Raw genomic sequence first — 17,105 nt, 5'->3', positions numbered from 1 at the left:
GATTAAAACAAGAATAGGTTATGAAGAGGGAACGTGAAGCTCACATCCACGCAGTAAACCAACATTGTGTTGTCTCACTCTCCATCTAGTGGTGACCTGCTGCAACTGCTTAATGGGTAAAAATGCATTTGTGAAGACGCTTTTAAATGTCCTAAAATTAAGCATTTAAAAACAGACATAAATTTATTCAATGTCCTTCGTGCATGTTATTTTTTAAATACCCCAGAACTTGCACCATCATTCTTATTTTTTTTTTATTTATTTTTTTTAAAAAGGTAATTGAAGAGTAAAAATATGCACTAAAATATAAAACTGTATATTAAACTCCTACAGCATTTGAAAATAAGAAAATAAGAGTGGATAGGAGTTGTTATTTAATAAAGTTTTTTTGTAAAATAAAAATGATGAGAGACTTAATGCAATTAATTTAAATGGGATATGTTTAATCTTTTGCTAGCTGTGAGAGGGAATATTTTTAAGTCCTTGAATGCAACAAAATATAAAATAACTTGCCAATGAAGGTTTAATTATTATATTAACTTTCCTTTAAGATGACCATTTTCTAGTTTAAAAGAACTTATGTACTTATGTACTTACAGTATGCATAAATAGTGCCACATTTTATTTTTGCTGCAGAATGTCAAATAAAAGTCTTGATGTAATTTTGGTTTCTCATATCTTGATTCAATAAAAACATCACCCACACTGGCTTTTTATTGAATATTTTTGTACAGAATGCTGCCATCTCTGATCATAGGTGCTGTGTGCTGTGACTACCTTTGCCAGGACAGAGATGTAATCTTTCAGAGCAGTCAGAGCCTGTCCGTTGATGACACTTCGGAGAGCCAGCTCCACACGCAGCGAATAATGCAGCGCTGACTCCAGGTCTGCCATGTACACCCGGGAACTGGATGTGCAAACACCAGACACACACACACACACACACACACACACACACACACACACGCACACACATGCATATACGCAGACAGGAAAAGATGAAGTAACTCCTGCAAATAATGAGAATGAAGCAGGAGTGTCTTGTTCATACCTGTTGAAATCTCTCCAGGGCTCCTCTGTGCGGTTCTTAAGGAGCTCTGTGAAGACGGGTGGAGGTTTCCCTGAGCGCACCACACCCGGCAGCCTCTGGAGGGCGTAGACGTAGAAGGTGCGAACTTCAAACTTGCTGTGGGTGAGAAAGGTTAAGTGAAACCAACACCTTGGGTGAAACGGTGACAAAACCACCTGGAAAAGTGCAGGGAGAGAAAGAGGCCAAAATATGCAAATGATACCGTCTCTATAAAATATGCAAATGATACCACCTCTATAAAATATGCAAATGATACCCTGCAAGCAACGTCCTTATTACAACTAAGTAAGTTAAGTACACCTTAGCAGGAAGCCCTGCTAGAGAAAAAACAATGAATGAATGTTTTTGAGATACATATAGAAGTGTTAGATGCTTATTCATATTGAATTATCTATTACACACAAACTACTAAAGTATTTATTCTGTATTTTTAAAAATCACTTCCAGTGTTATAATATTAAGAATAATTACATTAAATGTCAACAACTTACTACTGCCAATACATTAAATTATTGGAAATGTATAAAACTTTACATTTATACAGATGTTAAAGCACTTATACCTTGCTAAATGTCTAACACTGCAGCATATGCTGTATAAAAAATGCATTTTATGTTCAAACTGTTGATGTTTTCTGAGCTGAACATTTACAAATGGTCATCTTCTATTTATTTCTGAAACATTGCATAATCCTGGTCACAGTGTATTTTCCAGCTAATTCAAAAGATTTTTTTTTTGTATCTGATTGGTGTCGATGTAAAATCCATGCAGAACAACGTCCTGCTTTAGCTTAAGAGGAAAATGTAACTAAAGAAAAGATTTAAAATAAAAAAAAGAGAAAATATTACATAAATAATGATTTAGATTTGGGTTAAAAGCAAAGCAAGTTAGTGAAATTTCTGAAAATTGACTAATGCAACCTTTGTTTACAGATTAATCTGCTACTAACAAACTGCATCTTTAAAATGTTTAAGTACTCCTGCTGTCTTGTTTACCCTTGAAGCATCTCCGAGCTTTACTGAATGTTAAAAGAACTGTTTGAGTGTATTTTCTTAATTTTTCCAGTGTGTTTAAGAAAATATTATTTTTATAGTCAACATATGCGATAGAACCTAGAACCTGAATCTATTCACAACCCTGACAAATTTAGAACCTAATTGTTTTCCTTCTGCTAACAATTTCTCTAAAATGAGACAAGCAAAAGAAAAAATAACTGAAAGCAGTGTAAGTTTTGAGAAAAGGAAAAGAGTCATTTTAATTTGTATTTTATTAAATAATTGACAAATTATGAACCATTTACAACTCTCAAGAATCAGTGGAAAAAACATCCAGCCTCCAAGCTTTTCTTATAATTACTGATCAGTATGTTGCAGGTTTTGGATTTATCTTTACGGTTAGTCGTGAGGCTGGAAGGCCTCTTTGCCATCACCCTAATCTTTAGCTCCCAACACAGAAGGGAAAGCGTGAAAACACCATTTAATACTTATTAGGTAGAATTCACACAGTCCTTTTTACTCAAAACTTGGCTTTAACAATAAGCTGGTTGAGGATAAATTCTTACAGTCCGTTTCCCACAAACATCTGAAATTAGGAACCCGCAGGCTGCCATAGAAGTAGAGAATCTGAGATTCGAGAACTCGAGGAGTTCCAACACTTGTTGCTGTGTGTGTGTTACGAACCGGTCTTCAACTGTGAAACACTTGCTGCTGTCTTTAATTTAACCTTACATTTCATAAATTTACAGCCAAACATTTTTCTCACTTACGAGATTAGTTTCCGAGCACTGAGCAGATGGTGCTGGTGGTACTGAGAGAGATTGCTGATTATTTTAGCCATGTGCAAACCCTGCAAACTGGAAGCCCGGCCGTTATTGTGTTATGCTCCACATCCCTCCATCCCATTTGCTTTCTCTCCTCGTCACAGGCCGAGAGAGCGAGAGAAGGAGCGCCGTAAACCTCGGGCTGGATGGTAATAAGGAGGATGGATACTCTGGCCCCTACGCTCACTCACGCCAGCCAGGGACTCAATTACACCTGCGTGTCTGGTGGGAGTGTAGAGATGTGGAGGGAGAGCCATTCATCCACCGATCCCCAGGGCCAGCGGGCAGGCAGGCAGGCATCAGGGTCGGCCGAGAGCGAACAGATTCACCTGGGAGCAGCACGCATTACATGCATGACGAATGTGACGAACACACACATCAAGATAACACACACGCACACACGCACACACACACACACACACACACACACACACACACACACACACACACGCATGCAAAGACGAACTCTGCTCTCCCAGGATCAATCAGATATTCAGTGATGATGGGAGGCCATCTGTCGCCGTGAGCGGCCGGGTCTTGTTTGGCAGGTGAAGCCAGAAAAAGCAATGGCATTGTTTTCATGCAAGAAATTAAAAACCCTCCCTTCTGTACAGTGATCGAGATGAGGGGGGTGGGAGGCGGCGGGAGCTGGAGGGTGAATAAATAAATCAGCAATAAATCATTTCCTTTTTGCATTTGTCAACTAAAAAGGAGTCCTCTTTGCATGCCAAGTTATTGAAACGGCCAAACAAAGAGGCATAAACAGCAGATGAATTTGCGGGGCGAGGAACGATCAGAGCCGCTTTATGATGGTGAATAATGGCAGCGATTTTGATGTTCTGATCCCATTAAGAGGCCAGATGTTTAAAAGTATTCTCATGAATAGGGTTCAGATAATGAGCTCGCAACAAAGCTTTTCAGCAGAAAGCAAGGCTGCTTCATGTAAAACAATGGGAACCACTGATTTCTGTGCAACTTAGAAAAAAAAAAAAGTTGAAGATGTTGGAGTCGTTTATATGTGTGAAAATAATTTGAACAAAATGCAATACATGCAAAAACAAACAAACAAACAAAAAATCTATTTTGGGCTCTGTTTCCACCAGTTTTGCACATCTAGAGATTTAATGTTTTGCCCATTCTTCACAAATCACTCAAGAGATTTGTGAGGAATGTTTCTATCTAAGACATTGTAGCACATGAATGTGATCTGATCCAAATTCTTGCAGCGGCTGAATTTAGTGACGTCTTTCTAGAACTGCTAGCCCAGTCTCAAGTCTTTCCTAATCTCTAATAACAGATTTGTAAGTGATGTTAGATTTCTATCATGCAAAGCACACGGCATTTTGCATGTAGGCCAAAGAAAAACTTTTTTTTTTAAGTCTCATCGTCCCCGATCACCTTCTTCCACATGTTTGTTGTGGCTCCTAAATTTTCTGCATGAGGCACACGAGACTCGTGACACATGAAGCTTTTATAAAATTCTTGTAAAAGCCAGATTTGATAGTTTCCAGTTACCAGATTCTCCCTGCAGAGTTTTCTCTGCAGCTCCTCCAGAGGTGTCACTGACCTCCTCTTGACTGGCCTGCCAGGTTAACTGGACTGATTTTTCCAATAAATTGTATGAACCAACACAGTTTTATAGCCTAAACCTGGTCTGAAGTCATAACAGGTCCTGGTGTGGCTCGTGGGGCTTATTTCTACAAAGCCTTTCTTTTTTTTCTTCTGCCTTTTCATAAAGATCAGATTTGTGGAGTTTTTGACGAATGCTTTCTTCACTGTCCAAAACGTACATCCATTAAATCTGAATTTACAGCTTTTCTGAGACAAATAAAACACTGTATTGCAATAAACGGAGCAGTGGTGGACTAAAGCGGTTGGAAATATCACAGCATAGTAAGGGTGGAGGTTTGAGCTGCAGGGCAAATGATTTTCATTTTCATATTTTGGGAATTCATTTAGGCCAGACGATCGAAAACAAAACAAAAATACTGAGGAGACAACGCTCCGTATTTACGCTTATCTGCTTAACAATGCAAACAGACTGTTTCCATAAAGCAGCTCAACATATGCAAATATCTTCAGCTGCAATAAGCTCAGCCATTCAGACCTGCACCAGTCACACAACGAGCTCAGCTCAAAGGCTTTTAATTATAAATAACACTCAGATATAAAGCTAAAAGATGCCAATTAGTCTGGTTAAAAGTTGAGTAAGTCTTCTCCAAAATTTTTTGGACAAATATACTTCTGCTGAAGTTCATATTAAATATTTTTTTTTAAATCCTTAAATGGATTCAGATTGCACATGTGCAAGAACCAAGTCATTCAGTTTCACTATTCAGTTTTAAAAAATGGCTTAAAAAAAGTCTATTCAAATGTATTGTTTAATACATTTATAACATTTTCTTACGCAGAAGCAGAAATGAGACGCATTTAGTAAGATTGTTGAGCTTGCTGAGTAAAAATTTGGACTAAAAGACAGAATCGAGCGTGTGTTTTAGCCACAATGTGCACTGTGCTTCATGTAGGCTTACAATGAATCTAGACCCTGTCAGGTAAACTGAGGTCAAACGTGATTACAAAACAGCATGTTGCACAAGAGGAACTCTGCAAAAACACTTACACTACGAGTCTCTCGAACCTCCCATCTGGATAGTAGAGGTAGCAGGAGGGAAACTCTGTCACTCCCAGTTTGGACACAAGATGTTCCTCCGTGTCCAGAACCCTCCTCACAGTAATGTTCTCAAACTGCAGCAGGTCAAGGGTCACCTGAGATAAACAACACATGCACTGAATTAGTTTTTATGTACATGCAGCTATAGTGTATTGTATTAACTCAGGGATTTTAGTGATTTATTTTAACTGTTCTTGTTGCTGCTTTTAATGGACATACAGAAAATAATTGCAAAGAATAAAAAAAAAGAACTGAATGAGCCAGTTTCAATTAATTTTGTATCAGCGCCTTGTTAGAAATCCCATTGCTGCTCAAGTTTCAATTATATATGGAAACATTGTTATGCAGTCCTTTATCTTTATAAGATACTTTATGGAATGCAGCGCCTGGGACAGGAAAAAATAAATAAATAAAATAAAATAAATGGAAGATGCTACCACCAATACACCAGACAATTTAAACAGTTTTCTTCTACTTTCAGTAATTTCCAATTCATTCCAAGTTTGAATCAAGCATTCCCCTTCCTCAGTTTGCATCAGACGATAAAAGCTCCAAAAGGATAACTATCCAAAACGGATGTCAAATATGGCTTTAGAAAGGATAAAGTGTACAAAAAGTTAAACGCTCGACTCCGTTTAAAATGTCTGGATTCTGGGTGCTGTGGTGGCGCAGGGGCAAAGCACAACCCATGTATTGAGGCCTTAGTCCTCATGTCGTAGGTTGCAGGTTTGATTCCCGGCCTGGTGACATTTGCCACATGTCTTCCCCCTCTCTCATAAGCCTCTTTCCTGTCAAACTACTTTCAAATAAAGAGCCAACAAAACCTTTAAAAAAAATGTCTGGATTCTCCTCAAAAACCAGATCAAGAGCAGGAACCCAGCACCTTTAAATTAGAGTTATTTCTACAAAAACATTGTCAATTTAATTTGATAATACAGTCAAATTCAAAACCAATTACATACATTTGTACTTAAAAAAAAAAGAGCTCCATCAGATCCGTCGAGAAGGATGTTTCTCCAGTTTATGTCATGTCTTCGTTCATGGGTGCACAAATCATGGATTTTTTGCAAATTGCAATAAAACATAGAACCAAAAAAGGTTAGTGGAGGTAAATGAGCCTGTAAGTATAACTTAGATCCTGGTGGGCAAAGAGAAAATGTTAATTTGACAAGTTCAAATGCGCCTTAAAGATTCAAAATCACCATAACATTTATGTCAATATATGACTCATTGAAGAACAAGTGGGTTAATGATTAATTTCTCTGCATATCTCATGTTCATGAGCTCAAAAATAAATAAGACGGCACAGAAAGACCTCATCACGATCTGTTACCTCTCTGCCGATGTAGGATTTGTCATCTTCAAAGATTAAGGCCAGGTGTTGGACTGTGTTGGTTTCAAAGAAGTTGTTGATCTCTGCTTCGCTGAGAAAAACAGAGAAAACAAAAGAGATCTCGTCAGTAAAACACACCGATAACATCACGGCTAAATCCCTGAAGGATTTCTGATCTATATGATATTCAGTCACATATGTCGCAAAAATCCTTTCCTTACTGCCATATCCTCACACAACAGTCACTGAGAAAGGAAACAATAGCTGTGGACATGTCCTGTGGCCTGCTATGAACAAATGTCCCTTTGAGGAAAGCATCAGACACTAAGCCTCCCAAAAGAGAAAGTCACAGCTCACATCCAGAGAGAGACTACAAAAATAGAGCCATGATGTTTCTCTGTAACGGTCAGAACAGAAATAAACTCCACTTCCTGCTTGGTTTTCCTGCTGAATCACCACAATGAGCCGCACACCGGCTGCAGGGCTTGTGTCTGTATTTGTGCAGAAGAGTGTCCAGGCAGAGCAGGGGGCCTTTGTAGTAGAAATAAACAAACGAAAACTCCGCTGAGAGGAAACTTGTTGGCCATCCTGATCGACTCCAAGCTTATTCCAACTCTCAGGACTGTAAAATTTGTTTTTAAAGATAAACGACTAAATCATGTGTCATGGCTTCTCTATGGTTTTAGCAAACTAAATATGGCAGTAATAAATAGAAAATATAAGAGGGGAAGCATGGTTTCTGTAGCCTAAAAATAATAATTACAACCCTCCCAAAAAATATAGAAAACAACAAAGTTGAAAATGATAAAACTGAGAAATTATACAACCAACCCTGACATATTTGTTCTTCTCTTTTGTTATTATTGTCGCGCAGGTGATTCAAAAAGAAAGCACAAAGCTAACAGCAGCTGGAGATGCTTGAAATTGTTTAACATGTTGTTAAGGTACACTAGTGTTTACCTGGTGGGCTCCAGCGGGGGGCAGGCGGGGGGCCAGGGGTCACCAGGATACTCCAGACTGTCTATGATCATGTGGCGGAGTTCTCGAACATCACGGGAAAAACCTGAAATCGACAAGCCGTGAAGGTTTTCTGCATGCGCTCCAGCTGGATTATAATTCACAGAGGAGACTAACAAACGACTCTCCTGTTAGGCGATTACGTCATGAATACTGCACACGATATAGAAACATGTAAAGGCTAATCTGTTTTATCTAAATACGGTGCTTGTAGAATATTTAGTCCTGCATCCAGATGGACGATTCAATGTTAAAAGTAGATTCAAACAAATGCTCCTTTATTTGTTTCAGTGTGAGTAGAAGTACCTCTGTAGGGCATCCCTAATGAATTTGCGAATGAGTTGGCATGGAAGAACTGTAAAGTTGAGGAAAAAAAAAAGGTTAGAGCAGATTAGAGTACCCTTGCATGTGACCACAAGAGTTCCCAGCTGAAGTTTTACAAAGGAGGAGGGGCTTCTCCCACTGCCCGCCTTGACCCCCAAATCCCTCCTGCTTAAAATGAGTCGCAGATGTTAAAGCTGCACCGTGAGCTCAAACAGAAGGACCTCTTTGTTTCATTGGTTTTCACTGGACAACGCAGAGCAGAGGCTGTAAAACACACAGCTGCAGACAAACTCAAGACGCCGCGAAGGCAGACGCCTGAGGTGGGATTGTTTCTGTTTCAAATCACCACTGATCTGTAAAACCCTGCATAAACAATCTGATCACAAAACCATCTCTCATTTCTCAAGAACGAATGTAAAGTTACTCAACAGAGCACTGTCTGTCCAAGAGATATGATAATAAATATCCCGCAAAAAAAAATCCTAAAAATACAGAAAAATAAAACTACACACTTCCTGTATTTTGACATAAACATATTTTATAAAATGACGTGGATTGCAGATTATTTGCAGAAAATATCTGGAAAATTCAAGACATGAATGTTTCAAAAGGGTAGCTCACAAAGTAAATGTGGAAATTAATGATTTTCTGACCGCTTTGGAAAACAAAACAAAAAAAGGCACTGAGGTGTTTTAAATACTTTGGTAGCAAAATAATGCATCTTAATATATCACAGTAAGACACACAAATGTAGAACATGCCAGGAAGCTGGTTTTTCGATTAACTACTTCTCTTGTAGATATGCTTTATTCATTTTAAAATAATATTAAAAATGTTCCTTAAATTTTGAACGTAGCTTTAACTTAATTCTGCAGTTGTTTTTTGTGGGTATTTTTTATTTATTTTATTTGGAGCTCTGATGAATTTTAAACCTGGTTGGTTGACATTTTTAATTTTCTCTAATCCTTCATGGATCTGACGTTCTGCCCTTGACGCCTTTAGATACAATAGTTTTATGGCGTTTTGTGATTCTTAGATGAATACATAAATACAACCAAAATTTATTGACTTCTCGAGTGGGCTCTGTATACCTCTGCAACCCAGACACAACTGTAGTTTTACTAAAAAACAAAAAATAAACCAAATAAAGTAACACTTTGTGTGGCTGTTTAAATACCTTTATGGTGGGGTATCCTCTGATTTTGTACTCCGTGCAAATTTTTACATTTTCGTCAGCAGCACAGTCTATAGCAGCCATGTTCACTGCTGGTTTCCACTCTGAACAAGAGACAGAAAATGAGAGAGGAACAGCAAACATTTAGTGCGGAGTCACCGTGTTGACTCTGTACGTTTGCACAGGAGCTGATAAGTCATGCTGAGAAATGATACAATCACTGACTGCAATGGCCTTTCCACACTTCCTACATTTTAAAAAAAAAGTACTGAATGCATAAAAAAACACAGCATACACTATAAAACTTCTGATAAAATTTCAGAAGTAAAATAACTCAGAATCGTCAGAAATCCTGGCTTAGCCAGCACGAATTCAAGGCTGTTGTTGCTGCTGCACCTCAAAGTTAAATGGAAAATTTCATCACATTTTATAACCACAAAACATAAGCAGATCACAATCAGATTTTTCTACTCTTTTTTCAGGCCAAATTACCGTAAAGTGTACTTTTCTTACATAAGAATAGGCACTGGAGCCACATCTCTCTAAAAAGGAAACCCCATTATCATATATTGGTGATGATGTGTCGTCTGGAACAGCATTTGCAAGTTTTTTTTTTTTCCCTGATTAAAAAAAAAGGACTTTTCCAGGGGCAGGGGGCAAATAAGTCAAACATATGCGAGGCTGCTTTTTGGCAATGCAGACAACAGATGGATGAGTGAGTAATCCTATTTTCACCCACGTTTCTGCATAACACTGGACAGAAAGTAAATCTCTTGGTGTTAGGTAAAGCATCACCCCAAAGTTGGAGGCATGAGGAGAAAACACAGATGGAGTCAGGACCCAAAGCTGACTGGAGGGCTTTGTCAGCATAAAGCTTTTCCTAAAATGTGTTTAACCATTTCCATTTTAGTTTTAGTCTATCTTCTTTGACTAAAAAATGTCAGATGATGTAGTAACTTGTGTTTTTGTGTGTGTGTCTGAGCCAAATGAACGAAAGACTGAATCAATAACCACCACATTGGCAAAATTAGCCTGAACAATAGCTTATTAATATTTTTTTTCTACTTTCCACATTGACATAAATGTAACCAGAAAATGAAACAATGTAAAATAATATTCAGATATTTAATAATACCTACATGTCAATAAATTATTCTCATGTTTTGCATTCATTCCTGTAAACCAAACTGTCAGTGACAACACACCAACTCCAGCCTCATCAGATTCTTTACCCCTTACTGTTTTTCTATTATTATTTGCTCTCACTCTTCTGTAAATGAGCTACAGAAACAGCCTCAACAGGATGTTATTTAGAGTCACAATAGAGCCCAGAATAAAAAACTATTTAATTAGATCACATGCTCTATTTAACAGACAGACAACAACAGCTTGCTGCACCAGCAGATGCCATGCTGGTAGAACAAAATCCAGTCCAAAGAAAGACTGAAAGAATGAATTATGCCTTTTTAGCGCGAAGAATTTCACAGAAACTTTCCAATGGCTTGTCTGACTAGAAAATACACTGGAAAGAAGCTTTTCAATAAGAAATCTGAAGCAAAAGAGAAGGTTGCTATCCGAATGGTAAAGTTTGGGAGCTGAAAGAAACATTGTCAACTTTCTGTTTCAACGTCTTGGGAGTCGTTGCTTAGGTACAATATGACCAACAGTAGAGTTGGTACATGAAATAAGAAAACTTTGCTGCTGCTACTTAGGGCAAAGATAAACTACATTCTCCCTGGACTTGCTGACAAAAGTTGTACACATATCTTCACATATGATAGAGACATATGTACACTGCTCAAAAAAATAAAGGGAACACTCAAATAACACATCCTAGATCTGAATGAATGAAATATTCTCATTGAATACTTTGTTCTGTACAAAGTTGAATGTGCTGACAACAAAATCACACAATCAATGGAAATCAAATTTATTAACCAATGGAGGCCTCGCTCAACAGCCAACATAACACCATCTTTATATCACCTGTGCTGAATCATTTTTTTTTAAATCTAAGAATCAAAGCAAGATTGTTGATCTATTTATTGTATTTTTTTTTCAATAGTGTTTTTCTTTTTTGAGTTGTGCATGGAGAAGTTAAGAAATGACTGCAAAATAAATCAACACTTAATCTCAAACCCCAGTTCTCAAGAACCAGGGCCCGCATTGTTTTGTTTTTTTTCTTTTACATGGGGTTCTGTGGTGAAGGTGTGAGCAGTTAATAGCTTACTCCTGGTACATAGACCTAACTTTCTTTCTGCTTCCATTTTGTATGAACCAAGCAGAAGCTAGTGAGTAATAAAAGTTGTGCCAGGAGCAGAATGGACATTTACCATCTTTAAAAAAATAAAATAAAATAAAATAAAAAGCCTGCCATCTCTAATTTTGTATTGATTTGTCAGAATCCTATGATATAAACCGGCTGCTATCTCTGCACTGCCGCTTTCAAATGTGCAAATTTTTCAAAATGCTGTGTGGAAACATTTCTAACTATTTAATATTTCATAGTACGTCTGGTTAAAACTATTTAAGAAAAAGTTACATCAGGCAGCGTATTACACCAGGCAGTCAGAATAATATTACTGTGTAAACAAGAATAGTCTGTGCATCCGGGTGAAACAAGCAGCAGGTCCATACCAACCTTTGATGTCTCTGGCCAGCTTTTTATAAATGGGAGAAAACGAGATGCAGTGTCCGCACCACGAAGCATAAAACTCCACGACCATAGCGGCGGAGGAGTTCACCAGAACCGAGCCCACATTCTGCTCTGACAGCAGCACGATCTGGTCCGAAGCCGTGTACAGCCCGGCCTCGGCGGCAGGAGGAAAGGCGAGACACAAGCAGACGACAAAGGCTGCAGTCGCTGTCATGCCGACAGAAATCTCGTGTTCTTCACTAAACCGAGACGTGGCACGGCCGCAGCGCCGCGCCATCTTCCCCATCCGAGCAACAGCTGCACCGCTAGCCGCGACTCTCGAGCTGCGACGCGCTCTGAACCGCTGTCACAAACTTCTCTCAACTTGTTCTGCCCACTGTTTGCTTAAGGTCAGCACCCTGAGTGGGCCCTCCCACTGCCGAGCGGAGTGCCAAATCCCACAGAGCAGCAGAGACAAGCTCTCCCCTTCCACTCGACTCTGATAAAACAGAGATAAACCAGGAGATGAAGGCGCTGAGAAACCGACGTAGAGAGAAACACGGTGCATCGCGCACACAAGGAAGCAAGACTGATGTGGCAGTAGATATTTTTTTTAATGATTAGAAATCACATGTTTTACCCCAAGGAAGAGGGAGCGTGTGTTTTAGATGCTGAGTGACTATTAGTGGGAAACCGATAGCATAAAATCCCTGCATTTATTGTTAAAATAAAAGGCTTGAATACTTTTCTTGACACTGTTACAAACTGACTCCGGCCCCCCACCAGAGAAAGGAAAAGTTATGTGGCCCTCACAGGAAAAAGTTTGGGGACCCCTGCAATAAATGATCAAAAATACCGGGAAAACATTTGCAATGCATTCAACAAAGCGACAGAAAACCTGTTAACCAGCTAACATATATTTATTCTTTTTTTTCTTAATCTTGGTCTCTTTCCGCCCTGTGCCACTTGTGCCAAACCCACGGTGAAAACATGGAAAACACGCAATGTAAAGATGAATAATATTGTGGAAAACCGAAAGAGTTTGGCAAAATCTCCGTGGATAAAGACCAAGAACTGCTGTTGAACACATGGGACTCTTGGACCTCTCTGGTTGATTTGCATGAGTATCATGTCACAGAGATCAATATCACCACAACTACTCAGTCTACGCAACACAAATGATGCAAAGCATTGCACAAGGAGAAAGTCATAGCACCACAAGTACATCTCAAATAACCAAGTCCCCCCAGGGCTCTCGTTTCAGAAATATAAACATAAAACTACGTACCAGACAAGAAAAGCAACATGCAGTTCAAAATGAGCCAGAACCAGTGAAATCTCAAACCCCTGTGGAGGCAGAGAGGTGTAAGGCGAACCTCAGGAATGTTGATTTACATATTTGGAGAAGTTCAAATTAATGAACAGGCTCGATTATTACTGGTTCTTGCCAGCGTCTCCTTCTATGCCTGAGAAACTGGAAAGAGAGATTAGATGATTTCAATAACTTTTCTCCACAGGTTTTAAAAACCCAAAGAACGTTTTGAAAAATCCATGGTTCAGACAGAAAAACTCAGCCCGGGTTTGACCTTTGGATATGTTGATGTTTTCATGCTAGCTTCTGCCTGAGGTTGTGTAAGATGCCAAAATGTAGCTTTTGCTGGTTTTCATTTTAAAAAAATGATAGTTTTCATTATTCTAAAGTCCGTTTCAATCCATTTACAGCTGTGCAGTTTGATCAGCTGATTGAGTTCAGTCTGCTTAGACATGTACACAACACAGCAGGGTTCATTTTAAAATCTTATTTTTTCTTTATACAGACCCAATTAACTCAAGCTTAGAGTAAACTCCTGCAGCAAATCTCCTTGAAGTATTCACACTTGACCATAAAAAGACTCTTGATGTTTGTCAGTGAATTGTCTCGCACAAAAAAAAAAAAGGGGAAACTTACTTAAAATCCGTTTACAACGCTTAACTAAACTAATTGATGCTCCGTTTCCACATGAGACGATATGCGCCTTTAAAACGACTTGGTACAATGCCACACAATGACAACATGTAATTCTCGGTTTTTACAGAAACCAGCAGACAAACCGCAACATCCGAGCTCAGTTGCGAAAGTAAACATGGGGGGGAAAAGCCCTCCGCTGGCTGTCAGCGCTGGAAGAACTCGAGGTAATTACTTTTGCACACATTGCACCCAGCAGAAAAACATGACGGCACAACTTGTTCATGTAGAAACCAGTGGAAGCTTTATTTACAGTTTCAAATTGTATTTAGTTAACAAATATATACTATGTACATATTTGCAAAGTAAACAGTATTTATTTTACAACACTCGTTCAGGTTACAGTAACAGTGGGTCAAACTGGATCGACAGAGTATTTACACCCATCAGCGTCTCGCAGGACATTATAAATATTCACAAACATTTCCAAAGGTAGGGCGGGGGAGGGGAGGATCTATGCTAAGTTACTGCCATAAATATGCTGAATCCATGTAATTGTTTTTATTTTCACTGTTATGAAGCCAATTTGTTTTTCTAAGGGTTAAAGCTACGCTACATTGTCATGAAGAAAACTGACCTCAGACCAAAACAGACGCTATGACTTCATCAGCTGCTTGGTTTGTACATCAAAACTACTGAAGACGACCAAATACTGCATAGATACAGACGGGAAATTAACTTCATCCCAAACACAATCAATTAAAAGGGGCGACTCCAGAACATCCTGCAGGTGTCAAAACTAAACAGCATATGCCTTTAGAGCAGACATAAAGACTTTTACAGCATGGTGATTCTGGTATCAAATGGTTTTGGTCTTTTTTATACATTAACTATACACCAATTGAACAAAAAAAAAAAAAAGAAAAGAAAAGAAAGAAAAACTCAGTTTAAGGTCACTTTCACTCTAAACAGTCAATGAGAATTAGAGAGCTCTGCCACACAGCCTGTACAGAGTTTTGTTTGATCAAAGCCGGAGAATACAAATAAGCCCTTGGATGTGCTCAGAGGCATCAGCGCAGTGACTCGCGCTGTAGGTTGGAGTCACTCACGAGTGGACTGTCGGCTCGTTTCTTAAGGTACACCAGTTAAGAGTGAGTCGACAAAAAGACGGCGACTTTTGGACTTCCTCAGACAGCGTTTTGGCTCGTGCTGAGGCGCGGGGGAATGACAGGGATGTGAAAAATGTTCTCGATAAGGCAGAAAGTTGAGGACAGGAAGCTAGGAAGAGCAGCCGTTTGTTTGGAGGTTTCTTTTGCAAAAGTGGTGGAATACAGACGAGAAACGGCACATTCAAAGAAAACAGGTCCAGAGGGTGTCGAGAGATCGACACACAGAGTACTAAACGCAAAGAGGCACCTGAATGGAAAACGGAGAATTTTCTCTGAGTGAACAAACAGGGTTACTTCATAAGGCTCGTCTGGAGATGCAGTAATTTTGCAGGAAAACACATGATGCTACAAAATCACACGTCATTTGGGGCGGCAGAGGTTTCTCTGCGTTTGGAGAAAACAAATCGGCTGAAGGAAGGAGAAAGATTCACATATCCAGCAATTTCAGTATTCCTCCATAATTGATCAATTGTCAAGTCAAGCCTGCTGCCAGTCGTCTGTGTCCCACTTGCATATTTTACAATTTTATTAGCTTGCACAAAAACCTACTATAGTAAAGCAAAAAATACTCCATGGAGAGAGGCATTTTCATTCAAGGTCGAAATCCACACCAAATATTTACATCCAGTATGAAGGTGGGGCACAGTGATTGCACTAAGTAACTGGACAGAAGTCGGTCAGACAGCCTTAGTTAATTAGTAACATTACAGCTTCAAGGATTAAAACAGTTTCTCTCCATTCTTCTTCTGGTTCCTCTTACATAATGTATTGCTATATTCACATTCACATTTTCAATTGTGCTTCAACGACAACTTTAGATTCTCTTTATACAATGTTAAAAATATGTCCTCTCTGCATGTTGACGACCATTTACATTTCAGATTTTGTTTTCTCCACCAGTCAAGCATTTCCTTAAAATAAATAATTAAGAAGGCAAAAAAACAACTTAATAGATCAGATTTTTTTTTTTTTTAATGTGCCAATATATTGCAGTCTGATCGGAGACATATAAGGGTTTTCACGTCCATGGTGTGTTGCACTGTTTTATTTTTATTTTTTACAGTAACTCTAAAACCATCCCAACCATTTTCTGCTGACTTCAGTGCAACTGAGCGTGTGCTGAATTTGCCCAAGTCCAGGCATGAAGTAATTATCGTCTACAGCGGGAACAGTGCAGGTCAAAACTTCCCACAATATTCAGACAAATACCTTCATATGGACATGAAAAACCAAAGCTTACCATCAAATAACAGACTGCGCTGTGCAATTTTATTAATTCAATTATTAATCTATTGCTTTTTTTTTTTTTTAAACATTCCACTTAAGTTCAATTAATACATAGTTCTTCTGCGTGGAGAGTACATTTAGATCCACGGTGGAACAACCAGTTTAGCAGCACTCATGGACTTTCTCATGGCACAGTCCACCCCAATTAGTCTCAACTGGGAGGAATGAAAATGACCAGTCAATGAGGTGAGAACTGAGACTGGGTGGCTCTGTGGTTTGGGCAGGCAGGGGTTGCTGAAGAGGCATTCTGTGTGTGAAACAAATTAAACCGAAAACTACAGTGGAGGAAAATTCAGCAAGTAAAAGCTACAGTCGCAGTCTGCTCAGCTGTTAAGAAAACAGTGGAACTGAAGGCATCAAGAGAGTTCCTACTGGAAGATGACCAGATGAAGTCTTAGAGTTAGGTTTGAATTTCACAGTGGTGAGGAGACACCAGGACTGAGCAAGAAGTTGTGTTTTGAAATCCAGGCGGTCAGGAGAGAGCTCCTCTTTTGGCTCTCTTGTCAGAAATTAGTGTGAAAGTGTTTACAGTGTCCTTCAGCAAAGCGTCAAAGATGCTGTCTGCCAGCTGAATCTTGACAAACAGTTCGTCCTCGTCGTAGTTAACCCACTGGGCCTCCTCCTCGTGGAGCTCCTGGACC

General features: G+C 39.1%; 2 protein-coding genes across 3 annotated transcripts in view; both read right to left on the bottom strand.

Annotated features, from left to right (window-relative positions):
- The window catches only part of qsox1 (quiescin Q6 sulfhydryl oxidase 1), a 29,711-nt gene extending 17,100 nt beyond the window's left edge, over positions 1–12,611 (bottom strand). The window contains exons 1-8 of the mRNA XM_007552687.2: positions 12,070–12,611; positions 9,432–9,532; positions 8,237–8,285; positions 7,874–7,976; positions 6,914–7,004; positions 5,530–5,675; positions 1,052–1,186; positions 778–907 (exon numbers count right to left, since the gene is read on the bottom strand). Coding sequence (XP_007552749.1) covers positions 778–907; positions 1,052–1,186; positions 5,530–5,675; positions 6,914–7,004; positions 7,874–7,976; positions 8,237–8,285; positions 9,432–9,532; positions 12,070–12,370 — 1,056 coding nt within the window. The 5' untranslated portion in view covers positions 12,371–12,611. The remainder of the gene's footprint in view (positions 1–777; positions 908–1,051; positions 1,187–5,529; positions 5,676–6,913; positions 7,005–7,873; positions 7,977–8,236; positions 8,286–9,431; positions 9,533–12,069) is intronic.
- Positions 12,612–14,289: 1,678 nt separating this feature from the next.
- The window catches only part of cep350 (centrosomal protein 350), a 34,590-nt gene continuing 31,774 nt past the window's right edge, over positions 14,290–17,105 (bottom strand). For both annotated transcript variants that reach the window (XM_007552685.2, XM_007552686.2), the window contains one exon: positions 14,290–17,104. In XM_007552685.2, the coding sequence (XP_007552747.1) occupies positions 16,937–17,104 (168 nt within the window). In that variant the 3' untranslated portion in view covers positions 14,290–16,936. The remainder of the gene's footprint in view (position 17,105) is intronic.

The sequence above is a fragment of the Poecilia formosa genome, unplaced genomic scaffold (genome assembly GCF_000485575.1).
Source record: "Poecilia formosa unplaced genomic scaffold, Poecilia_formosa-5.1.2 Scaffold52, whole genome shotgun sequence".
Classification (NCBI taxonomy): domain Eukaryota; kingdom Metazoa; phylum Chordata; class Actinopteri; order Cyprinodontiformes; family Poeciliidae; genus Poecilia; species Poecilia formosa.
Note: the sequence above shows the minus strand (reverse complement) of the source record. Positions and strands in the feature narration are given on the sequence as shown.